At 38.8% G+C, this 21,392-nt stretch overlaps 1 protein-coding gene and 1 pseudogene across 4 annotated transcripts; one reads left to right on the top strand and one right to left on the bottom strand.

Moving 5' to 3' along the window:
• Positions 1–372: 372 nt before the first annotated feature.
• MED6 (mediator complex subunit 6) lies at positions 373–17,849 on the top strand. 4 transcript variants are annotated; one of them, XM_025392791.1, is made up of 9 exons: positions 373–441; positions 3,323–3,482; positions 4,350–4,441; positions 7,674–7,756; positions 8,064–8,172; positions 9,674–9,789; positions 14,926–14,953; positions 15,739–15,865; positions 16,548–17,849. In XM_025392791.1, the coding sequence occupies exons 1-9, from the start codon at positions 420–422 to the stop codon at positions 16,582–16,584; spliced, it is 774 nt and encodes a 257-aa protein (XP_025248576.1). In that variant the 5' UTR covers positions 373–419; the 3' UTR covers positions 16,585–17,849. The 4 variants fall into 4 exon arrangements, with proteins under 4 accessions (XP_025248576.1, XP_025248578.1, XP_025248577.1 ...); XM_025392793.1 differs by having other exon boundaries at positions 15,739–17,081; XM_025392792.1 differs by having other exon boundaries at positions 8,043–8,172; positions 15,739–17,081.
• LOC112629260 lies at positions 5,221–6,538 on the bottom strand (annotated as a pseudogene).
• Positions 17,850–21,392: the final 3,543 nt, after the last annotated feature.

Genomic DNA, 21,392 nt, shown 5'->3' with positions numbered 1-21,392 from the left:
ATGATCACAGACGATCAAGACAGAATTATTCCATCAGTGGTGGGCGTGGGGCGGGACTCCACTCGGCCTTCCTGTCCTCTAAAGTCTTCTAATTTTTTCCCCAGTAATCCGTCCTCCCATTCTCCTTTTTTGGCCCATCCCTCTCCTCCCAGTCTTTCCCTGCTGCCCTACACCAACCTTTCTGCGTCCCGTCCCCCCACCCGCCCTCGCGTTTCCCGCCTCCCCCGCCTCTCCCGCTTTCTGCCCCCTCCCCTCCCACTCGCACCTCCCAGCCCTGCCTCTCTCCCGCCCGCCCCGCCCCTTCTTCCGCTCTACGTCCCTCCTCACCCATGCGCACTCTGTTCAACCCGCTGCTTCCGGCGGCCTAGGCTTACGTTTACTTTGCGCCGGAAAGAGAACCCGTGAACGCTTTCGGAATTATGGCGGGGGTGGATATCCGAGGTATAGTCTATTGCTATGTTTTGTCTCTTGATTGTCTGTGGACTAGTTTGGGATGTTATAGCTCGCACTTTCAAGGTTTAGGTTCCTTTGTGTGAGGTCTCAAGCTTTTTTGAGTGGTTTTTGTGGACAACGCAAGGCTGTGATCTAGAGAAACGTTGACGAGTTTTTTTTTTAAGTTCTTGAAACGTCTCTTGGAAGCGTCGGAGAGAAGGGGTTGGAAGAAGCTCTGGGCCTTGAGCCTTCAGAGCTGGAGTATTGTTCTTCACACGTACCTCTGCGACAACATTAGGGCTATTCTATTGGAGTGAAGGAATGGCCTTTAGGCAGAGGAGGGAGTGGGGTAATGAGCCAACTTGATTTGATTCATCTCTTGGGACTTGGCATGGTGGCTGCCAAATTCTTTAGATCGCGCGCCGCGGGTCCCTGAGCATGAATCCCAAATATTTTCTATTGTAAGGTTTTTTTTGTTTTGTTTTGTTTTGAGTCGATAATACTTTACATCGAACATGCAGCAATTATTATGGCCAGGAGTCGTATTTTTTTCACAGCTGAACTGTAGAGGTACTCACATACTGAAACAGTCAGTGAATAAATGTATGGAGATGCCCCCCTTAATTGCTGCTTGATCTTGGGGAGCACGTAGAGTTGTTTTTGTTTGTATATACAGTACTTGATTTTTAAAGGGAAGTGTTTGAGATGCCTTTTTTTATATATTAACTGGATTGGGGTCTAACACATTTATTACAAATATTTTCATTTGTAGTTATCCGGTGATCTTCAGCACTTCTGGATCATGATTTTACATACATGTCTTTCATTATAAGTGGGAGTTTCAAGTGCCTAATTTCATCACTTGCTGATTGTTAGAATGCTTGGACTATGTCAACATGTTGCCTTGCTACAGAATAAAAAAGAGAAACATTTAGTCTATCAGACTGTTTTCAAAATTTAGTTTGTAAAATGTTTTACTTATAATTCAGATTTGTTAGGATCATGGCAAAGACTCTAAGAGTGTGTTTGGTATGTTAAAGGAACAGCAAAGAGGCCAGTGTGGCTGGAGGGAAATGAGAGAGGATGTGGTAAGGAGATGAGGTCAGAAAGGTGTTGAAAGCCATGATAAGGTCTTTGGCTTTTCCTCTGAGTAAAACGGAGAGCCATTGGAGGGATTTCCATCATAGGAATGATGTGATCTGATTTTTTTTTTTTAAGGACTACATTGGCTGCTGGGAACAGTGTAGGAGGACAAGGGTAGAATTAGGAAAACCAGTTAGGAGGCCTGAAAATGTTATTTCCTGGCCTATTGTGTATTTGGTTATTGCATGATCCAGTTATGATGAACTATCTAAATGGTCTGTACTAATTATTTGGTTATTAACATACTTTGTCTCCTCCTTTATTTTATAGCACACAAAGTACATTTTACCTTTATATAATTTTTCTCAGTTGAGTCACTTGGCTCAAAACTGCCTGTCACCTTGAATTAGGTCTGACTTCTTTGAAGATGCCTGAGGTAATGACAGTATAAGAGAGATTGAAGTTTTTCAACCAGTATTGTATAGGCATTTTGATGTTCATGATTTACACCTAGTGGTGTTCAGTACAGTCAGTGGTATGAAGCATCATCAAAGCCAATGGCCAATACAAGCTCATTTATTAAAAGTATCTAGCTCTATCATGTCTTTTTGAAAGCCATGATTTAATTCTACTCTAAATATGAAACTGTGTGGCTGTAGTTAAGGTAATTCTACTTCCTGTTTATCCCTTAGCTTTTACATCATTATCATCTCATCTACAATAATAGCTTCCTAACTTCTCTATCCCTAATTGAGAGATCGCAAACTGGTAGCTATGTGTTCTCTTGGGCATACATGTTGTTTGAAAATTTTGAATTCTTTGCCAGCATTAAGGATTTCCAATTTTAAAAAAAAAGTCCTTTCTAAATTTTAAATCATATCACTTCTTCACCTAATGAAATTATCCTCTGAAGATATAATATACTTTGTATTTTTATACCTCTTTATATACATCCTCTCTGCTTGGAGTTACTTTTCCCTTTTCTCTGTGTAAGTTTCTATGTATTCTTTAACAAATCATGCTAAAACCCATCTTCTCACCCCATGAAAAATGATTTTCGTTCCCCCAGGTCCTCTGTAGTCTTGTAACACATTTCTTCATATCTTTATTTTTGAGACGGAGTCTCGCTCTGTTGCCCAGGCTGGAGTGCAGTGGCGCAATCTCAGCTCACTGCAACCTCCGCCTCCTGGGTCCAAGCGATTCTCCTGCCACAGCCTTCCAAGTAGCCGGGATTACAGGTGTTCACCACCACGCCTGGCTAATTTTTTGTTTGTTTTTTTCTTTTTTTGAGATGGAGTTTCACTCTTGTTGCTCAGGTTGGAGTGCAATGGCACGATCTCGTCTCACCGCAACCTCCACCTTCTGGGTGCATCGATTCTCCTGCCTCAGTCTCCCAAGTAGCTGGGATTATGGGCATGCACAACCACGCCAGGCAATTTTTGTATTTTTAGTAGAGGCGGGGTTTCTCCATGTTGGTCAGGCTGGTCTCAAACTCCCAACCTCAGGTGATCCACCTGCCTCAGATCCCTAAAGTACTAGTGTTACAGGCGTGAGCCACCGCGCCCAGCCAGAATTTCTTGTATTTTTAGTAGAGACAGAGTTTCACCATGTCTTTATCATAACACTTACATCATGTTATTGCTTTCTTGCATAATCTCTTCTGTTACATCATGAGAGTATGTTGGTTAGGATCTATGTCATCCTTATATTCATAGTGCCTACTACATTAGATGTATAATAAATGTTTGTTGGATTGGATTCTTTCTTTTTTTTCTAATTCTTTATCATTTTGTTTTCTTTCCCGTAGACAATCTGCTGGGAATATCTTGGGTTGACAGCTCTTGGATCCCTATTTTGAACAGTGGTAGTGTCCTGGATTACTTTTCAGAAAGAAGTAATCCTTTTTATGACAGAACATGTAATAATGAAGTGGTCAAAATGCAGAGGCTAACATTAGAACACTTGAAGTAAGTTATTTTAAGAAGGTAGCATTTTTACCAAATACAAGTTTTGCAATGAACAGTTCTTTAAAGCTGTGGATCATGAAGTGCAAAGTAGAATTTTAGAAGAAAAACTGGAGTTTTGTTTGGGTTTATACAAATTTGACATGCAAGATAATTATTAGTATTCACTTTTAACAGAGGTCTTTTCTGTATAACTTCATAATGTTTAATTAAATATAACAGGTTTAGATTTCGATCTGATGAGTGATTTTGGCAATGCTACTGCTATTCTCAACTAGGCAACTATAATTATTGTCCCTTTTATATCTAGTTTATATTACAAAAGTATTTGAAACAACTATTGATATAATTTTCCTATTGTCAGCTGAATATTGAGGAGGAGATTATAAAATTAAATATCTGTCATATTTTAAATGGCTTTTGTTATGGGGCAAATACAGCTATTGAGACAACTTATTGTTTTTAAACATAATCTGTCAGGTAAAAAAATTTGTTGGGGTGAGGATAAAGTTTTTGATGTTTTCTAGTTTGGTAGTGTATGAAGTTGTGTCTTCATGTTTATTTTTATATTTTGTAAGTATTCGTAGATTTGGTCAGGAAGCATCATGACATTTTGATTGCCTTTTTGAAGCAGACACTCTTCGGTGTCCTTTCCTAACTGAAAACACTCAGATTTAAATTTATAATACATTTTTGTAGAGAAATTTTGTTGTTTAAAAACAAACTAGTTTTACTCGACAGTCAGATTATAACACCAAACATAGGCAGTTTTAATCCTATTAAAGTGTTGCCGCATTTTTATATAATTTGTCTTATAAAATTATTTGTAGGGCATTTATAGATATTTGGATGTCTGTGTTCTGTTTTCAGTCAGATGGTTGGAATCGAATACATCCTTTTGCATGCTCAAGAGCCCATTCTTTTCATCATTCGGAAGCAACAGCGGCAGTCCCCTGCCCAAGGTAAAATGTATAAACTTTAGGCATTGTTTTCTTTTTAAAATACCATGATTTATTTACTTCCTGACCTAAGTTGGTTTTTTTGATTGGTTTCTGTTTGGGGGGTCCCCAAGACCACATACATGTTGAGTACTATGCTGGAGGACTCACCAGACTTAGCATATGGTTGTACTTACAGCTGAGATTTGTTATGACAACACAGTAAGGGTACGCAGCCAGATTAGTACTGGAAAAAGACATGTCAGGTGAGGTCTGTAGGAATCCATGTGCAGGTTTCCTATGCTTTCCCTCTTGCTTGTGAAGGGCCACAGAGTGTGCCCTCCATCCAGCAGTGAAATGCAGCTGCATTCAATATGTCTGCTCAAGGAAGTCCATTTGAGGTTCTGAGCCAGGGATTTTTATTGAGGGCTGGTTGTTTGGACATCCTCTGCCCACCAAATTTTTAGATTTTCCAAAAGAAATCTGGTGTCTAGTATAGTCACATTGTTTGTACAAATTGTCTGCAGAGGCTGGTACAACCAGCATAACTCTCATGTAGGAAAAGTTTCAAAAGCCAAGTTCCACTAGTTGTATACTTGGATACCAGGACTCTTCCAGCATGCCCAAGGACAACTCTTCAAGCACTAACAGAGCAACTCACTGCATCAAAGCTCCCTCTTTCTGTGAGCACAGTTGGTATACCAACTGAGTGTCAAGCATCCCAAGTAACATTTGTTTGTTTTTTGACCTCTGAACTTTTTATTGGCCTCCTGCTCCTCAAAGGGTACCCTGCTTCTGCTGGCTTAATGTCTCAGAACTTTGATGTTGTTGGTCTCACACACCACTCTGCCATCCACTACCTGGCAGGTGGGGTCTTTTGGATGGTTTGCATGGAGTTGCTGCTGTCCAGGGCATCACTAAGATTGAAGTCCTGGATGTCTTCCAGCAGGCGGCGGTAGGTGGCAATCTCAGCCTCCAGCTTGACCTTGATATTCAACAGGGCCTCATACTCCTGGGCCTGGTGCTGCCTCTCTGCCCCAGCCTGTGCCAGCTCCGACTCCAGGTATAGCAGGATCCTGTTGAGCTGCTCCATCTACAGGGCGTAGCAGGCCTCTACCTCCCTCAGGCTGTTCTTCAAGCTGGCCTTTAGATTTATCATCGAGTCCAGGTCAGTGTCCAAGGACTGGACCATACCTCTCAGCTTCGTGAGTGTCACCTCAGCAGCTCCAACCTTGGCAGACTGCATAGTGACCACTGTGGTGCTGTCCTCAATCTGCTGAGACCAGTGCTTTTCTGACTCCTCTCGGTTCTTCTGAGCCAGCTCTTCGTATTAGGCCCAGATGTCTGCTATGATCTTGGCGAAGTCCTGAGATTTGGGGGCATGTACCTTCATCGTCAACCCAGAGCTGGCAGTCTGGGCTTGTGGGCCTTTTACTTCCTGTTCATGGTTCTTCATGAAGAGTAGCTCCTCCTTGAGAGCCTCAATCTCTGTCTCTAGCTGAAGCTGAGTGACATTGGTGTCATCATTGGCCTTCCAGAGCCCATGGATGTTGCTCTCCACAGACCGAGGCATGGCCAGCTCTGTCTCATACTTGACTCTATCAGCAGCAAGATGGGCATTGTCGATCTGCAGAACAATGCAGGCATTGTCCACAGTATTTGAGAAGATCTGAGCCTCCAGGTCCTTGATAGTCTTGAAGTAACGGACCCAGTCTCTGACCTGGGGTCCCTTTTTCTCCAGGCGCTCCTGGGTTTTGCTCTCTAGCCTCCGGTTCTCGGTCTCCAGGCTCCTCACTCTGTCCAGGTGGGAGGCCAGGCTTTGAACCAGGTAGGTTCAGGCTTTGCATGGTCTCCTCCTCGTTCTGGATGCCTCCCATTCCTGTCAGAACCCTGGCCATCCCGTGGCCAGGCCCCCGTACCTGGAAGCTGGTGGAGCGGGACGTGGAGATCCGGGAACCAGAGCTTCCGGTGCCTGCATAGACACTGGGTGCGCTGCTGACTGGCTGGGTGCCCTAGCTGGGCGCCTGGATGGAGCCCAGGGACCGGTAGTTGGTGGAGAAGGTGGAGCGAGTGGTGAAGCTCATGCTCTCTGGGGAGGAGAGCGAGAGGACAGGACTCAGGCTTTGCTGATGATCACAATTAACTTTTCTTTTCATCTCAGTCCACTGAGTTAATTCTTTTACAAAATGCATGGTAGATACGGTCGTATCAAACTAATAGAGGATCAATTGAAAATCCTCAGTGATGCATTGAACTAAAAGCCTTGCCTGGGTTATACTACCTACTGAAAACTTGATTTAGAAACAACACTGAAGAGTGTAGAGTCCAGATTTGGTTTTGAATCAAAGAGCTAGACACCTTTTCCAGCGATGACCAGAAACTGAAGACATTAGAATCAAGCCAAGACCATGGATAAAGTGATACTGAAGAGAAGATTCAAGATAGGGGAGCCAGATGGGTGTTATTCTAGCTACATCTCTCAATTGGATACCCTCATTAAGACATTTACGGACAACCTTTAACTTGGCATTGTTTTCAGAGAATGACTTGATAAAGCAGTTATGATTCTAGAATCCAAATTTAGTTTCAAAACCAAAGATCTAGAGTCCCTGCCCAGAGTAAAAGAGAACCTTAGAATCAAGGCAGACCAGCGACAAGATAAGATTTCCATGGTGAGAGGATTCAAGGTATAGAAATTATACAAGACGGCAGTATCCTCACTGGCAGTTATCTTATTCCTTAGGACCCAGCGCTGGGGCACAAAAGCAGGCTCATTGCATTTGATATCTTTACACTGGACCCCCAGTCTGTCTTGCTCCAAGGTCTTACTACCTTAAGTAAGGTTGACTGACAACAGTCTTGGCATCTTTTGGGAACTTGTTAGAAATGCACTATCCCTACTGAATAAGAATCTAATTTTAACAAGGTCCCCAGGTAATTCAGATGCACATTAAAGTTTGAGAAGCACTGCTCGAGGGCAACAGTGGGCATACTTTTTCTGAAAAGGGCCAATGACTAAATACTTGAGGTTTGTGGGCCTCCTAGTGTCTGTGACAGCACTCAATTATTGCCATAGCAGCCATAGATAATATGTAAATGATTGGATGTGGCTGTTTTCTGGTACAGCTTTACCAAAACAGTAATTGTTAAACCCTGCCTTATGGGAAAATGTCAGATTTTAGTTCTTTTTATGAGAATCTGTTTAGCAGTTTGTGTCCATAGCTGTATTTGTAAACCTTTTTTCCCACTGTTTTAGTTATCCCACTAGCTGATTACTATATCATTGCTGGAGTGATCTATCAGGCACCAGACTTGGGATCAGTTATAAACTCTAGAGTGGTAAGTGTCTTCACATTCTTTAAGCACTAAAGAAAACTTTTAATTAGCTACCTTGCTTCCAGTAATCCAACTGGAGCTCCTCTGCCTTGTGTAAGTTGCTATAAAGTATTGACTATTAGAATGTCTTGAACTTTGGTTACTATGAGCCAAGTCAGTGGTCAAAGTATATTTCATAGTCTCAATTATATAGTAATTTAGGTTCTGAAAAATGGGTTCTGTCTTTGCATATGTAATATTTTGTGAGTATTTACTTTGGAAATTTTTGTTGACCTAATGAGAAATTTAGAATTTATTTTCCTTTTTCAAGCTTACTGCAGTGCATGGTATTCAGTCAGCTTTTGATGAAGCTATGTCATACTGTCGATATCATCCTTCCAAAGGTTATTGGTGGCACTTCAAAGATCACGAAGAGCAAGGTAAGTAGAACATCCAGACCCTCCTAACACACTTTTTGATCCTCTGAGAATGAAGCTGTTTTCTTTAGGAAAGTGGCTGTTGATCTTTTCTAAGTGTGTTTCACTTTTTTCATGGGATGCTGGCTTTGTTGCAGCTGAGATTCATGTAACTAGATGTATAATAATAGCTTTCACATAGGAACAGATGCACGTTCACTTTGTTAGGTAACTGGTAGTCTTAGTCAAGGTGATTGAAGGTTTGAAAATATTTGGGACCAGGTGCGGTGGCTCACTCCTGTAATCCCAGCACTTTGGAATGCCAAGGCAGGTAGGTCACCTGAGCCCAGGAGTTCAAGATCAACCTGGGCAACATGGTGAAACCTGGTCTCTACAAAAAGAAAAAAAAAAAGAAAAAAAAAAAAGGAACATAGGAGAAGCAGTGACGTGGAATGAGCAGAGATGATATACCTTACTTACCTGACTGCTGAGTTATCTTGGAATCTGGAACTCTTTATTCCTCCAGTCTTCAAAGCAGAGGAGATGAGAGAGATTGCTTTTTAGAGCCCTATCCCTAGATGGCCAGTCTGTTTTCTGATCTTTCCATCTCTCCACCTCTTGTGGCTCCAGGTTCTCTAAGTTTCCATCTGATCTGCTACTGTCTTCATCATGTTTTACTGTTCGACTACCTCCAGAAATGTGCCTGTAACAGCATACTTGTATTCTCCATTTCCTTGTCTGAGAAATAGCAACTCGGAATAAATTGTTGAGGGAAACATAGTGTTTGTATAGAATTCAGACCTGTATCTTCTTAATAGTAGGTATAAGCAGGAACATTTGATGAAGGAAAGTTTGCCTTTGTTGACTAAAATTGGCCCAATGGCTCTTTTCCCCTACCATAACCAAGTGTTCGGAGTAACACTTATCTGGAACCCTTCGCTTGGATACGGTTTCCCAATACACCTCCCTCCCAAGGGCAAATCCCATATGTGATTAACTTCAGAATTTCTCTTTCAGGTTCTGTTCTTTTTTGTCTTCATGATTTTCTGTTTTGTTATTTTTTTTTTCAGTGAATTACAGTCTTAATAATTGAATATGGTAGATTGAGTTTGTGAAACCTGCATTTCCATTTGTTCCTAGTAGGTTTTGTGGGAAAATACCATTTAATACACTTAAAATACACAAAGGTAATTTCAAACCAAATAATTTGGATTTTGATTTAGGTAATTTTGAAAAACTTTAGCTTTAAAACTCTTATGGTTGTGCATGCTTATATACCAAAACTGAAGTATCTTTAAAGGACATATGTATCAGCTTAAATGTTAGAATTTGACTTCAGTTAAGAGAGAGAGTTAACAGCACTTCTGTATATATGCTGTGTTTACCTTATTTTGGGAATTATCTTTGGTCTAGCAGCTATTAAAAATAATGAAGTTTGGGTATATTCATAGTGGATAAAGATTTGTAAAATATGAGACACCAAACTAAGTAGGCAATGTTTTGATTTGGACTTTGTATTTAATAGATAAAGTCAGACCTAAAGCCAAAAGGAAAGAAGAACCAAGCTCTATTTTTCAGAGACAACGTGTGGATGCTTTACTTTTAGACCTCAGACAAAAATTTCCACCCAAATTTGTGCAGGTAATGAGAATATGTGTGGTTAATCTTGATTTGACACTTCTTTATGGCGTATATATTTATTTTTAATTGAGAACCGTTTCAGATTTGACCTAAAATTACGATTTTCCTCATTAGTTAAAAAATGATCTCTGTTTCAAAGGAAAGGTTTCTAAAGACTTAATGGAAGAAATAGGTAAATGGAATGGAATTAACACTGTGTTTCTTACTGAATCTTCACAAACTATGAGGACTGCATATAGATCATATTCTCATTCAAAAGGTTGCTGAAAGTGTCACACGTGGTAACAAAACTAGAATATGAAACTCATGCTCTTTTTACTTTACGTGCCACCTTCCAGCCTGATGTAGTAGATGTCTGAACAATCTAAATGATAGAATGATTAACACTTGTGTAACAGAAAGAACAGAACATCTGAGGTAGAGTGTTTGGCATAATAAACAGAGGAGACAGGAGTGATTAATAGAGATACACTATATTGGGGTTTTAAGTGATATGAATCCACTGTGTGATTTGGAGGGGCAGGGAGATTTCTAACAGCAATAGCAAATCCACCTGCCATTCTAGTAAATGAGCTTTTGGAGTGAAGTAGATATGGAATGAAATCGATGAATGTGCTGGTCTCATGGATAGTCTCAATTCTTCTGGACCTTTGCAGTGTGCATACAAGATCATGTACCTCTTTTTTGTTAGGAGCTCCTTAAGGGATTTTCAAGGGAAATTTTAAACTAAATAAAATTTTTTACATGAGATGAATTTAGAACAGGCCTCCCCTTCCCTCTTCCCTGACTGTGCTGTAGTGAGAGATAGGGGCTATTGGAATTGTGATGTGGTGAAGAGAGCAGAAGACGCAAGATGGAACTCAGGACAGGAAAGCCAGTTTAGAGGAATCTCATCAACTGCACTTGAAGATGGAACATTGTCTGTTGAATAAATAAATAAATAAATAAATAAATTACAGCTGTGTGTAGGGTGATGAATGACCTCTACAGAATGTAAAAAGTTAGGTGTAGTTGACCATTTATTTGGTGAGTACATAGTGCATGCTAGGTAGGCAGGGGAAGACATCTAGACATGTGCTGTCCAGTACGGTAGCCACGAGGCACGTGTGACTATGAGCATTTGAAACACAGCTAGTCCAGATTGAGTTGTGATGTAAGTGCAATATACATACTGGATTTCAGACTTGTATGAAAAAGAATGCATGTAAAATATCTCAGTAGTTTAAAAATATTGATTATTGTTGAAATAATATTTTGGGTATATTTGGTTAAATAAAATACATGTTTCTTTTTAAAAATGTGGCAAGAAAATTTAAAATTACATGTGTATCTTGCATTTGTGGCTCACATTTCTTTTGAGCAGTCCTCATCTAGAAAATGATAATAGAACATGCAAAACTGGAAACATGAGTTAGTGAACATATGTTCAGAAACCAGAAAAATCCTCTGAGGGCTTACTCTGTGTTTGTGGAGGGGAAGAGTAATGGAAGATGAGACTTTAAAACTAGATTAAGGTCAGTTGAGAAGGATTTTATATGCAATGCAAAGAAGCTGGGATTTAATCCTGGAGTCCTATGTTTCTTCTCTATTTTAAAGTTATTACCATTACCACTCCCATAAACATAACAGGCCTCTAGATGCATTCAAAATTATTATTTTAAGTTTTAAAACAATAGCTATCATAACCAAAGACAGACCAAACCAGGGGAAATTTTGTACAGTCTTTTCCAAGTATATATTCTCTAGGAGTGTATTCTCACTGAAATCTCCTCTACCTCATCTTCAAGTGACTAGCTGAGAATGATTGCTGATGGTAGTAAGGACCCATTGGATATTTAAAAGTAGTTGCAAGGGAGTAATATAGTCAGTTTTGTGTTTTAGGAATGTAACTAATAACAGGAGGGTAGGGGATGCTTAGGAAATCACATGTGAAGTTTGGAGTCAGGGCACTTAAATTGTGGAAAGCTTGAATTAATTCTGTGGCCATAGGATAGGATACAGATTCAGGAGGTATTTACAGAGTTAGGATTGCTTTAATTTGGTGGTTGGATTTGGAGAGATTGGACAAAGGGTGATTCTGGGGTTTCAGGCCTAGAATTAGGCTAGGTATTGTCAGCTAAAATTCAGAATACAGGGAAAAAAACAGATTTTGGTTGAAGTACAGTTGTTAGGGGTTTGGTTTTCATTAACTGACCTACAGAACATTCAGTAGTTTGCTATTGTATTTGAGTCCTGGGGTACTCAGTGAAAGACAACTCCCCCCCACCCCCCGGCTAGGGGTGCTGTCTTGATTCTTGTTTGCTATCCTGTCCTGGTGCGCTAGGCTAGACATTGTAGAAAGCTCAAAGACTCTCTTGATTCTTAAAATAAAAACTCTTTACTTTATAGAAAAGTATGGTAATCTTAAAAACATGAAAGCAGAGAGAGTAATTAAAAATAAAACCCCCCTATACCCTTTAGTCTGCCTCAGCAGTTATCAAAATGGCCAAACTTATTTTATCTCTTTTCTCCCTACTTCCTCCCAATTATTTTTAAGCAGACTGCAGATTTCTTATCATTTCAGTGAGTGTTTTACCTTTTTCTTTTAAAGGTTTAGCCACATTCATACTTATATTATCATATTCCTGCACCCCACATTTCTTTTACCATCCAAGAGCCAAAAACCAGCTCCCAAAGATAGAGTATATCCAGCTGTGTATAACGTAACTAGGAGAAAGATGGCTTTCTCTAGAACTATTAATAATCTTTTTGCTTTTCCTACCAAAAATTTTTCCAGCCTCAGATCTAGAGAAGAAAATAATCTACTTCAAGTCTCCCAGAACTTCTTTTAGCTCATATTAACTCCTCTTTACCCATTGGGTCCTCCATAACTGTTTGTAGTCCAGATAAGGATACAGCAGCTATTCCTACTTACCAATTTTATCGAGCAGTTGGGCTTGTGGTACCCAAGAATGTTGCTTCTATAAGGGATGCTCAAGAGAATATTGGAGAAGTCCTCTCTGCTTCTTTGAAGCTCTTTTTTCCATATTTTAATATCGTTACTGCTGGAAGTTGCACTAATACTGATGTGATGAGAGTTTCGGTCTTTGGAGCCTTTTATGAGGACTGTCTTTTTATTGCTGTTTTTAGAAGCTGCTAGAAGGATATTTACTTCACCTAGGATTATCTAAACCAAAGCCACCTGATTAAATTTGCTCCAAGAAGCACCCTTGTTATATATCCCCATCTCAAACCATGTTCTACTAGTCTGGCAGGATTTACTGGAAAAGATTAGACAGTGTATTATGTTGGGTAAATAACGACATTATTCCAATGTCCAAATATAGTTCAGTGTCCAATATAGTTTAAATGGTTCAGTGCTGACAGTAGAAAAATCACCCCTTTCTAATTTTTTACTTTCCTCAATTTTCCTCCCTATGTTTCCTCTCCTATTTTAAAGAAAAACAATTTGTTCCCTCAGAATTACTTTAGACATGTTTAAGTATTGACATTTTCACAAGATAATGTGACATGTGGCTTTGTTGGGGGTTCTTATGACAACTCCTGTAATTGGAGATTGCTAGCAGGATTCAAAGGACTCAGCATGTAGTTGTACTCAGCTAAGATTCATTGCTATAATACAGTAAGGATGTATAGCCAGATCATAAGGGAAAAGGACACAGCAGAGTCTGGAAGAATCTATGTGCAGGCTTCCTTATATTTTCTTCTTCCCTTAAGAGGTTACACAAAGTGCACTGTTCTCTCAACAGTGAAAATGCAGAATATGTGATATTTCTTCCCAGGGAGATCCATTAGAGACCTGGTACCCAAGGTGTGTTTTTGGAGTTGGGGGAGCTCTTCATGCAGGTACCCTCTATCTAGCACATACCAAAATTCCACAACCTCTGAAGAAAGCAGATATTCAGCCTAAACTGCATTGTTTGTACAGTCTAGGCACAGTGAGCCACTATTATCAGGGAATGGTGGGAACCCTCCAGAAATCCAAGTTTCTAGACACTAGCCAAGGGCCAACCTTGCAAGCAGGACTTTCTGAGTATAGCAGCCTCAGGCCTTCTGTGGTAACCTTTTTATTGCACAGTGGATAATAATATGAAGCTCAGTTTTGGTCTTGTTAAGTGTAAAGATTCCCAGGACTTGCAATTGGAGTAGGATAGTTGGCAGTTGTCAGCATGAACCTGGAATGTGTAATATCAGAAAATTTTGTAGTTGTTAGGAGTGGGAATATGTAAGAAGGCCTAGGGAGGGCATGTAAATCCAGAAAGATTCAGCAAACAGATGGAGGCATTAGAAATGAAGAGACTGCTTTTTTCTTCTAAGATGATATGGAAGTACTAAGGTATTTTAAATATATATATATATGTGTATATGTATATAAAGTTATAAGTTTAAAGGTAGATGGTAAGGAAGTTGGTGGTGTTGGCATCCTGGTTTTGTTGTTGTTTTTAAACATGGGAGACAGTGTCATCGGATGAGAATGAGGGGTAGAAGAAGACAAGAGTGTTGTAGAGCATTTAACTTGGGGAATGGGGCAAAGGAGATGACAGAGCTTAATCAAGTGAAAGAATTGCTCTACGGAGTGAAGGACCTGACCTTATTTCTAATCTTTTTTTCCTTATCTTTTTTTCCTATAGATTGGTTTTTAATAATAGACTCATCAGAAATCTCTTTTTCCTCCAAATTTCCCATGCCTGCCAACTTTAAAAGTCATGGTTCATCCATACTTCATTCTCCCTTCCCATAATTCATACCCATTAAGGAAATAAGACTCTGGAGTATTGGAAGACTTCATTATTTCTTCCCATTGGATTCTACTGAACTGCTTTTTATAAAGCACTGTAGCCTGGGTGTGGAGGTGGAAGTCCTTGTTAAATGTTCAAGTATTTTTATGGTTGGTTGACTATCTTGTTCTAGTTTTTGATTTGTGTCTTTTCTGGAATAGGGAATAAGAAACAGACAATGATAAATGTACTTTATAGTACATAAATAGTAGCTTTTCTTCACAAAGTCATTTGAAATGTAATTTGGATGAAGCTTTCATTTTATTAATATGACATTAAGAAGAAGAAACTTTGCCAACTTGACCTGTTTTCTTCTTTTTCCTCTTCCTCCCCCTCCCTCTTTTCTAAAAAATTATAGCTAAAGCCTGGAGAAAAGCCTGTTCCAGGTATGGTTCATCTAATATTACGCTTGAAATAAGATCAAACAGCTTGTAAATCAATAACTGTAGCATGTGAAATGAGCCGCGGTCATTTTGTCCTTCTAGAGCTGGGGCTGGGCCTCATTGGAAGAAGAATTGTCTTGGTTCACACATAAAATAACACTAATGATAGCTGATGAGCTGAAAAAAGAAAAAAAATCTCATAATGTTTTAAGAAAGTTTACAGATTTGTGTTGGGCCACATTCAAAGCCATCCTGGGCCGCATGCTGCCCGTGGGCCACGGGTTAGAGTCTCCCATTGTAGTTTTTTACTCTTAATCTTTGAGATGTGCTGAACTGTCAGCAGATGGTGCCATTGTGGTAGTGAAAAGATGAATTGGGAGGGAGAAAGTAGGTATTGAGGAGATATGAGGAAGCCACCGTGATTCGAGGTTTCTTCTTCAAATCTCTATTTTTATATAATGTTGTTTTCTGTTACATTACTGAAAACAGGTGTTGAACCATCATGGTACTGGGTTAGAATAATTATATATCTTGTTTTTACATACTGTCTTACTTAAATGCTATGTAGTTTTGTCTAGTATCATTAATTTCCTTGAGTTATCAGGTTGTTAGGTTTGTAACTGGGTTCTTGTATACATCTGCCTATGGGAACAGCTAGATCTAGAACTTGAGATAAACAGTTAAAAATGAATTTGAAAATGTGAACCGTTCATACCAACCATCGTTTGAATTTATCTCATTCCCTCCACCCGTGTCTCCCTCCCCAAAAAATCTACTTTTGATATCAGTGGATCAAACAAAGAAAGAGGCAGAACCTGTACCAGAAACTGTAAAATCTGAGGAGAAGGAGACCACAAAGAATGTACAACAGACAGTGAGTGCTAAAGGCCCCCCTGAAAAACGGATGAGACTTCAGTGAGTATGGACAAAAGAGAAGCCTGGAAGACTCCTCATGCTAGTTATCATACCTCAGTACTGTGGCTCTTGAGCTTTGAAGTACTTTATTGCAACCACCTTATTTGTATGGGATGCACTTATTCTTTGAAAGGATATTAGGCCGGGCGTGGTGGCTTACGCCTGTAATCCCAGCACTTTGGGAGGCTGAGACGGGTGGATCACTTGAGGTCAGAAGTTCGAGACCAGCCTGACCAATATGGTGAAACCCTATCTCTACTAAAAATAAAAAAATCAGCTGGGCGTGGTGACGGGCGCCTGTAGTCCCAGCTACTCGGGAGGCTGAGACAGGAGAACTGCTTAAACCCAGGAGGCGGAAGTCGCCCTGAGCTGATCATCACACCGTTGCCCTCCAGCCTGTGCAACAGAGCAAGACTTCGTCTCAAAAAAAAAAAGAAAAGATATTATTCCCATCATGATTTCTTGTGAATATTTGTTATATATCTTCTGTAACTTTTCCTCTCCTGGACTTGTGCAACCTACACACATATTTACTGGTAGATATGTTTAAAAGCAAAATAAAGGTGTTTGTATATATTGCTTCATCATGACTTTTTTCTTCATCATGACTGATATTTTTCAGATGCACTTTGAAGACACAAAGGATGTTAAAGTAGTAACTAAGCATATTTTTTTTGTTAAGTTACATAATCCTTAGTATTAAAATAAACAGTTGCTGACATTTTGGAAGATGAAGGAAAAACCTCAGCAATACCATTACCCTATAAATACTGTAACAACGTTGTGAGTTTTCATCTTATTCTACGTGTAGATACTTTTTTTTTTTTCAATAAAGAAAAGGAATTTTTTTTTTTTAAGTTATGGAGGCTGAGAAGTCCAGCATTGAGTGGCTCCATCTGGTGAGGGCCTTCTTGCTGGTAGGAAGTCTGCAAAGTCCCTAGGCAGCACAGGGTATCTCATGGCAAGGGGACTGAGTGTGCTTGCTGCATGTAGATGCTTTTAAAACTACTTTAATCATTCCTTTCATGCAATTTTACTTTATTATATCTGTTGTAAGCTTTCCCCCATGTTTATATAGTTTTTATAGACTGTTTTAGTGTCTGAATTTCTGTAAATGATTGTATCTCAGTTTTCTTTCTGTGTTATATTTGGGATTTTTTTCTCAATTTACATTATTTTAAATAAGACTGCTGTGATTATATCTTTGTATAATGCCTTTTCAATATTTGGTATTTATTTCCTTAGGATAGTGTTCCAGAAGTGGAATCATTAGAGTCTGCATTTTTATTGCTCTTAGTCCGTATTGCTAAGTTGTTCCTCAAAAGGTTGGACTAGTGATCACTCAAACAGCAAAGTTGGAAAGTATGTATCAGGTTTTCCGGAATTGCTACCACTAAATTTTGTCATTTATGTTTTTAGTGTTAATTAAGTAGCAAAAGTGGTATTTTAGTATTTAAAGTGGTTGAAGAATTTGTTATCTTTGTTTTCTGCTTTTGTGAAATGTCTAATTTTATGTATTGTGTGAGATTTTTGTCTTTCAACTTCTTACTTTGACATAATTTCAGGCAAATAAAAGTTGTAAGAATAGTACAAAGAATTCCTATATATACCTTTTACCCTAGTTCTCCATCTGTTACCATTTTTCTGTATTTTAGTCTTTATTTTCTTTCTCTCTCTCTTCTGTCTCTAACTCTTGCTCTCCTGTTACTTGCTGTTTCTCTCTTTCTCCCTCTCTCTTTCGATCGTATTTATGTTTCACCAGTGGTGCCAATAATGTCATTTACAACAGAAAAAAATCCTGAGTTGTGGGCTACATTTAGTTGTCCTGTCTTTTCAGTCTCCTGTAACCTGGAATAGTTCTTTAATCTTGCTCGTTTTTCATAACCTTGATATTTGAGGAGTTGAAGCCATTCATTTTGTGGAATGTCTCTCAATTTGGGTCTGTTTGATATATCCTCATGATGAAATTCACCTCATGCATTTTTGTGAGGAATGCCATAGAAAAGATGCTTATGGAGGCACATGCTGTCAATTTGCTCCATTTCTGGTGATGTTAGCATTCATCACTTGGTTAAGGTAGTGTCTATAAGGTTACTCCACTGTAAAGTTATTTTTCCTTTTGTAAATTATAGGTATCCTGGAATATTTTGAGGCTCTGAGTGTCCTGTTATTTCTCAAACTTTTACCCACTGGCTAGCCTCCATCAGTAAGTCTTGCCTGAATCATTTATTACTCTGATGTTTGCCAAATGGTGATTTTCTGATTTCATTGTTCTATGTTATTAGTTAGCTTTCTGCTATAAACAGCTTTCATTTCTCCCCCCTTTTTAAAAATATCATTGTGGACTCCTGGTTTCTTATTTACTTCAATGCATGTATTTCCTTACTATCATTCATATTGATGCCCAATTTGTCTTAAATTGGAACAGTGGGAGCTACTTCAAGCTGATCCTGTGTCCTTTTGGTATGACTTCATCATCCATTGAGTGATTTCTTTGCTCTTTAGCACGGTAAGATACGCCAGGCTCATTTCAACTCTGGAGCCAGGCACTTCTGTTTCTTTTAGTGGAGAATCGCATTTGGAAATCATAATCTGTGTGCTGGGTATGTTCATTGCTACTGGGGTGTCATTGCTTCTAGGCCTTTTTAACTGACAGGGTCAGTAATGGAGTAAAACTCACTGTAATCATGTAACTTGTGTGGTTTAAGAAATTGAACTTTGCTAGTACCCCAGAAGCACCTTTATGTCCCCTCGTGATTTTAACGCTTAATCACCTTCATCTTCAGTTTTATGGTAATCACTTGTCTTCACAGTTTTACTGTGTAACCATGAATCCCTAAATAAATGTTTAGATTGCCTATTTTAAAAATTTAATATAATTGGTCAGTGTGTGCATTTCATGTATGGCTTCTTTTATGTCTGTGAAGTTCATCAGAGTTGTTTCATTTGTAGTTATTTTAATTTCTGTGTAGTAGTATATTGCATGAATATATTACAACTTTAGATTTCATTCTAATGGTGATAGACATTTGCATTGTTCATAATTTTTGGCGATTAAAATTGCTTTTATGAATATTCTATTTTATGAACTTATAATATGAAATTTCAGGAATATTCCAATTGTATGAATATTATATTGCTTTTTGGTATATGTTATGGGCTGAATTGTGTCCTCTTCTTCAAACAAGGTGTACAGAAATCTTAACCCCTGGTACCTTAGAATGTGACCTCATTTGAAAACAGGGTCATTGCAGATGTTATGGGTTAAAATGAGGCCATACTGGAGTCGGGTGGGCCTCTTATCTGATATGACTGGTGTCTTTATAAAAGGAAAGCTGTGTGAAGAGACAAAGGGAGAATGCCATGTGCAGACGGAGGATCAGAATGATGCATCTACAAGCCAAGGAATGCCAAAGATTTCCGGCCAGTCACCAGAAGCTAAGAGGCAAAGAAGGATTCCCCTACAGGTCTCAGAGAAAGCATAGCCCATAGTCCTACTGACACTTTGATTTTGGATTTTCAGCTTCCAGAATTTTGAGACAATAAATTTGTTGTGTAAGTCCCCCAGATTGTTGTACTTTGTTAGGGCAGTCTAGGGAACTAATGCAGTGTACATAGGTTCATTTTACTATTTTATTCAAATTGCTGGCTCACGAAGCTGCCTTTATTCAGTTTTAGTTGATGACGTGAAAATACTTACCGAAGTGGTTATACCAGTTTATACTCCAGCCAGCAGGGTGTAAGGCTCCAGTTGTACCACTCCTTTGTTGACCCTTGATATTGTCAAGGAAAAATTTAGTCATGTGTTCAGTGGTATCTTTTTTGGGCTGCAATTTACATTTCCTGGTAATTGGTGATGAACATTTTTTCATATGATTTGGCTACTTGGATACTCATTTTTGTGTTTTCAGGTCTTCTGCACATTTTTTTCTGTTGGTTCATCAACGTGAAGTACATTCATGTTGTACTTTCACTTCACCATTATTCATCTCCAGAACTTTGTTATCCCAAATGGAAACTCTGTACCCATTAAACAGTAACTCCACTTTCCCTTTTTCTTCCATCTCCTGGCAACCACTATTCTACTTTCTAACATTGACTAGATACCTCATATAAAATCATACAGTATCTGTCCTTTGACTTAGCATGATGTCTTGAGGGTTCTTCTGTGTTGCAGCATGTGTCAGAATTTCCTTTTTAAGGCTGAGTAATATTTCAGTATCTGTGTGTGTGGACACACATCTTGTTTTGTTTATTCATCTTTCAGTGAACATTTGAGTTGTTTCCACCTTTTGGCTATTGCGAATAATGCTTCTGTGAACACTGATGTATAAATATCTATTTGAGTCCCTGCTTCCAATTCTTTTGTGTATGTATTCAGAAGTGGTAATTCTATTTTTAACTTTTTGAGGGACTACCATGCTGTTTACAATGGCAGCTGTACCATTTTACATTTCAACCAGCAATCCCTGAGGTCTCCAGTTTCTCCACATCCTCACCAATTCTTGTGATTTTCCGTTAATAGCTATACTAATAGGTGCAAGCTGGGATCACACTGGTTTTGATTTGCAATCCCTAATGACTAGTGATATTAAGATTTTCACGTGCTTTTTGGCTATTTGTTTAGCTCCTTTTGAAACATGATCTATTCAAGTGCTCTGAACATTTTTTTAAATTTAATTTTTTTAGACTGGATGTGTGTGTGTATTTTTTATTATTGTTTATTTTTGTTGACTTTGTCAAATATCGATTGTGGATGTGTGGCTTTATATCAGGGGCCTCTATTCTGTTCCATTGGTCTATGTGTCTGTTTTTGTATGAGTACCATGCTGTTTTGGTTACTGTAGCCTTGTAATGTAGTTTGAGTTTGGATAATGTGATGCCTCTGACTTTATTCTTTTTGTTTAGGATTGCCTTGGCCAATCCATGAGTGTGGAATGCATTTCCATTTGTGTCATCTGTGATTTCTTTCAGCAATGTTTTGTGGTTCTCCTTATAGAGAACTTTCACCTCCTTGGTTGGGTGTATTCTTAGGTATTTTGTGTCTATTATAAATGGAATTGCATTCTTGGTTTGGTTTGCAGCTTGAACATTATTGGTACATAGAAATCCTACAGATTTTTGTATGCTGATTTTGTATCCTGAGACTTTGCTTAAATTATTTGTTATGTCTAGGAGTCTTTGGCAGAATCCTTAGAGTTTTCTAGGTATAGAATCATATTGTCACTGAAGAGAGATATTTTGACTTCCTTTTTTCCCTATATGTATGCCTTTTAATTCTTTGTCTTGCCTGATTGCTGTGGCTAGGACTTTCTGAACAGACACTTCCAAAAAGATGTACAAGCAGCCAAAACAACAACAACAACAAAAAATGCTTAATGTTACTAGTCATCAGATAAATGCAAATTAAAACCACGACGAGATACCATCTCATGTCAGAATGGCTATTATTAAAAAGTCAAAAAACAGATGTTGGCAAAGATGTGGAGAAAAGGGAACACTTACACACTGTTGGTGGGAATGTAAA

Source organism: Theropithecus gelada, chromosome 7b (assembly GCF_003255815.1).
Source record: "Theropithecus gelada isolate Dixy chromosome 7b, Tgel_1.0, whole genome shotgun sequence".
Taxonomy (NCBI): domain Eukaryota; kingdom Metazoa; phylum Chordata; class Mammalia; order Primates; family Cercopithecidae; genus Theropithecus; species Theropithecus gelada.
This window is presented reverse-complemented; position numbering and strand designations above follow the sequence as displayed.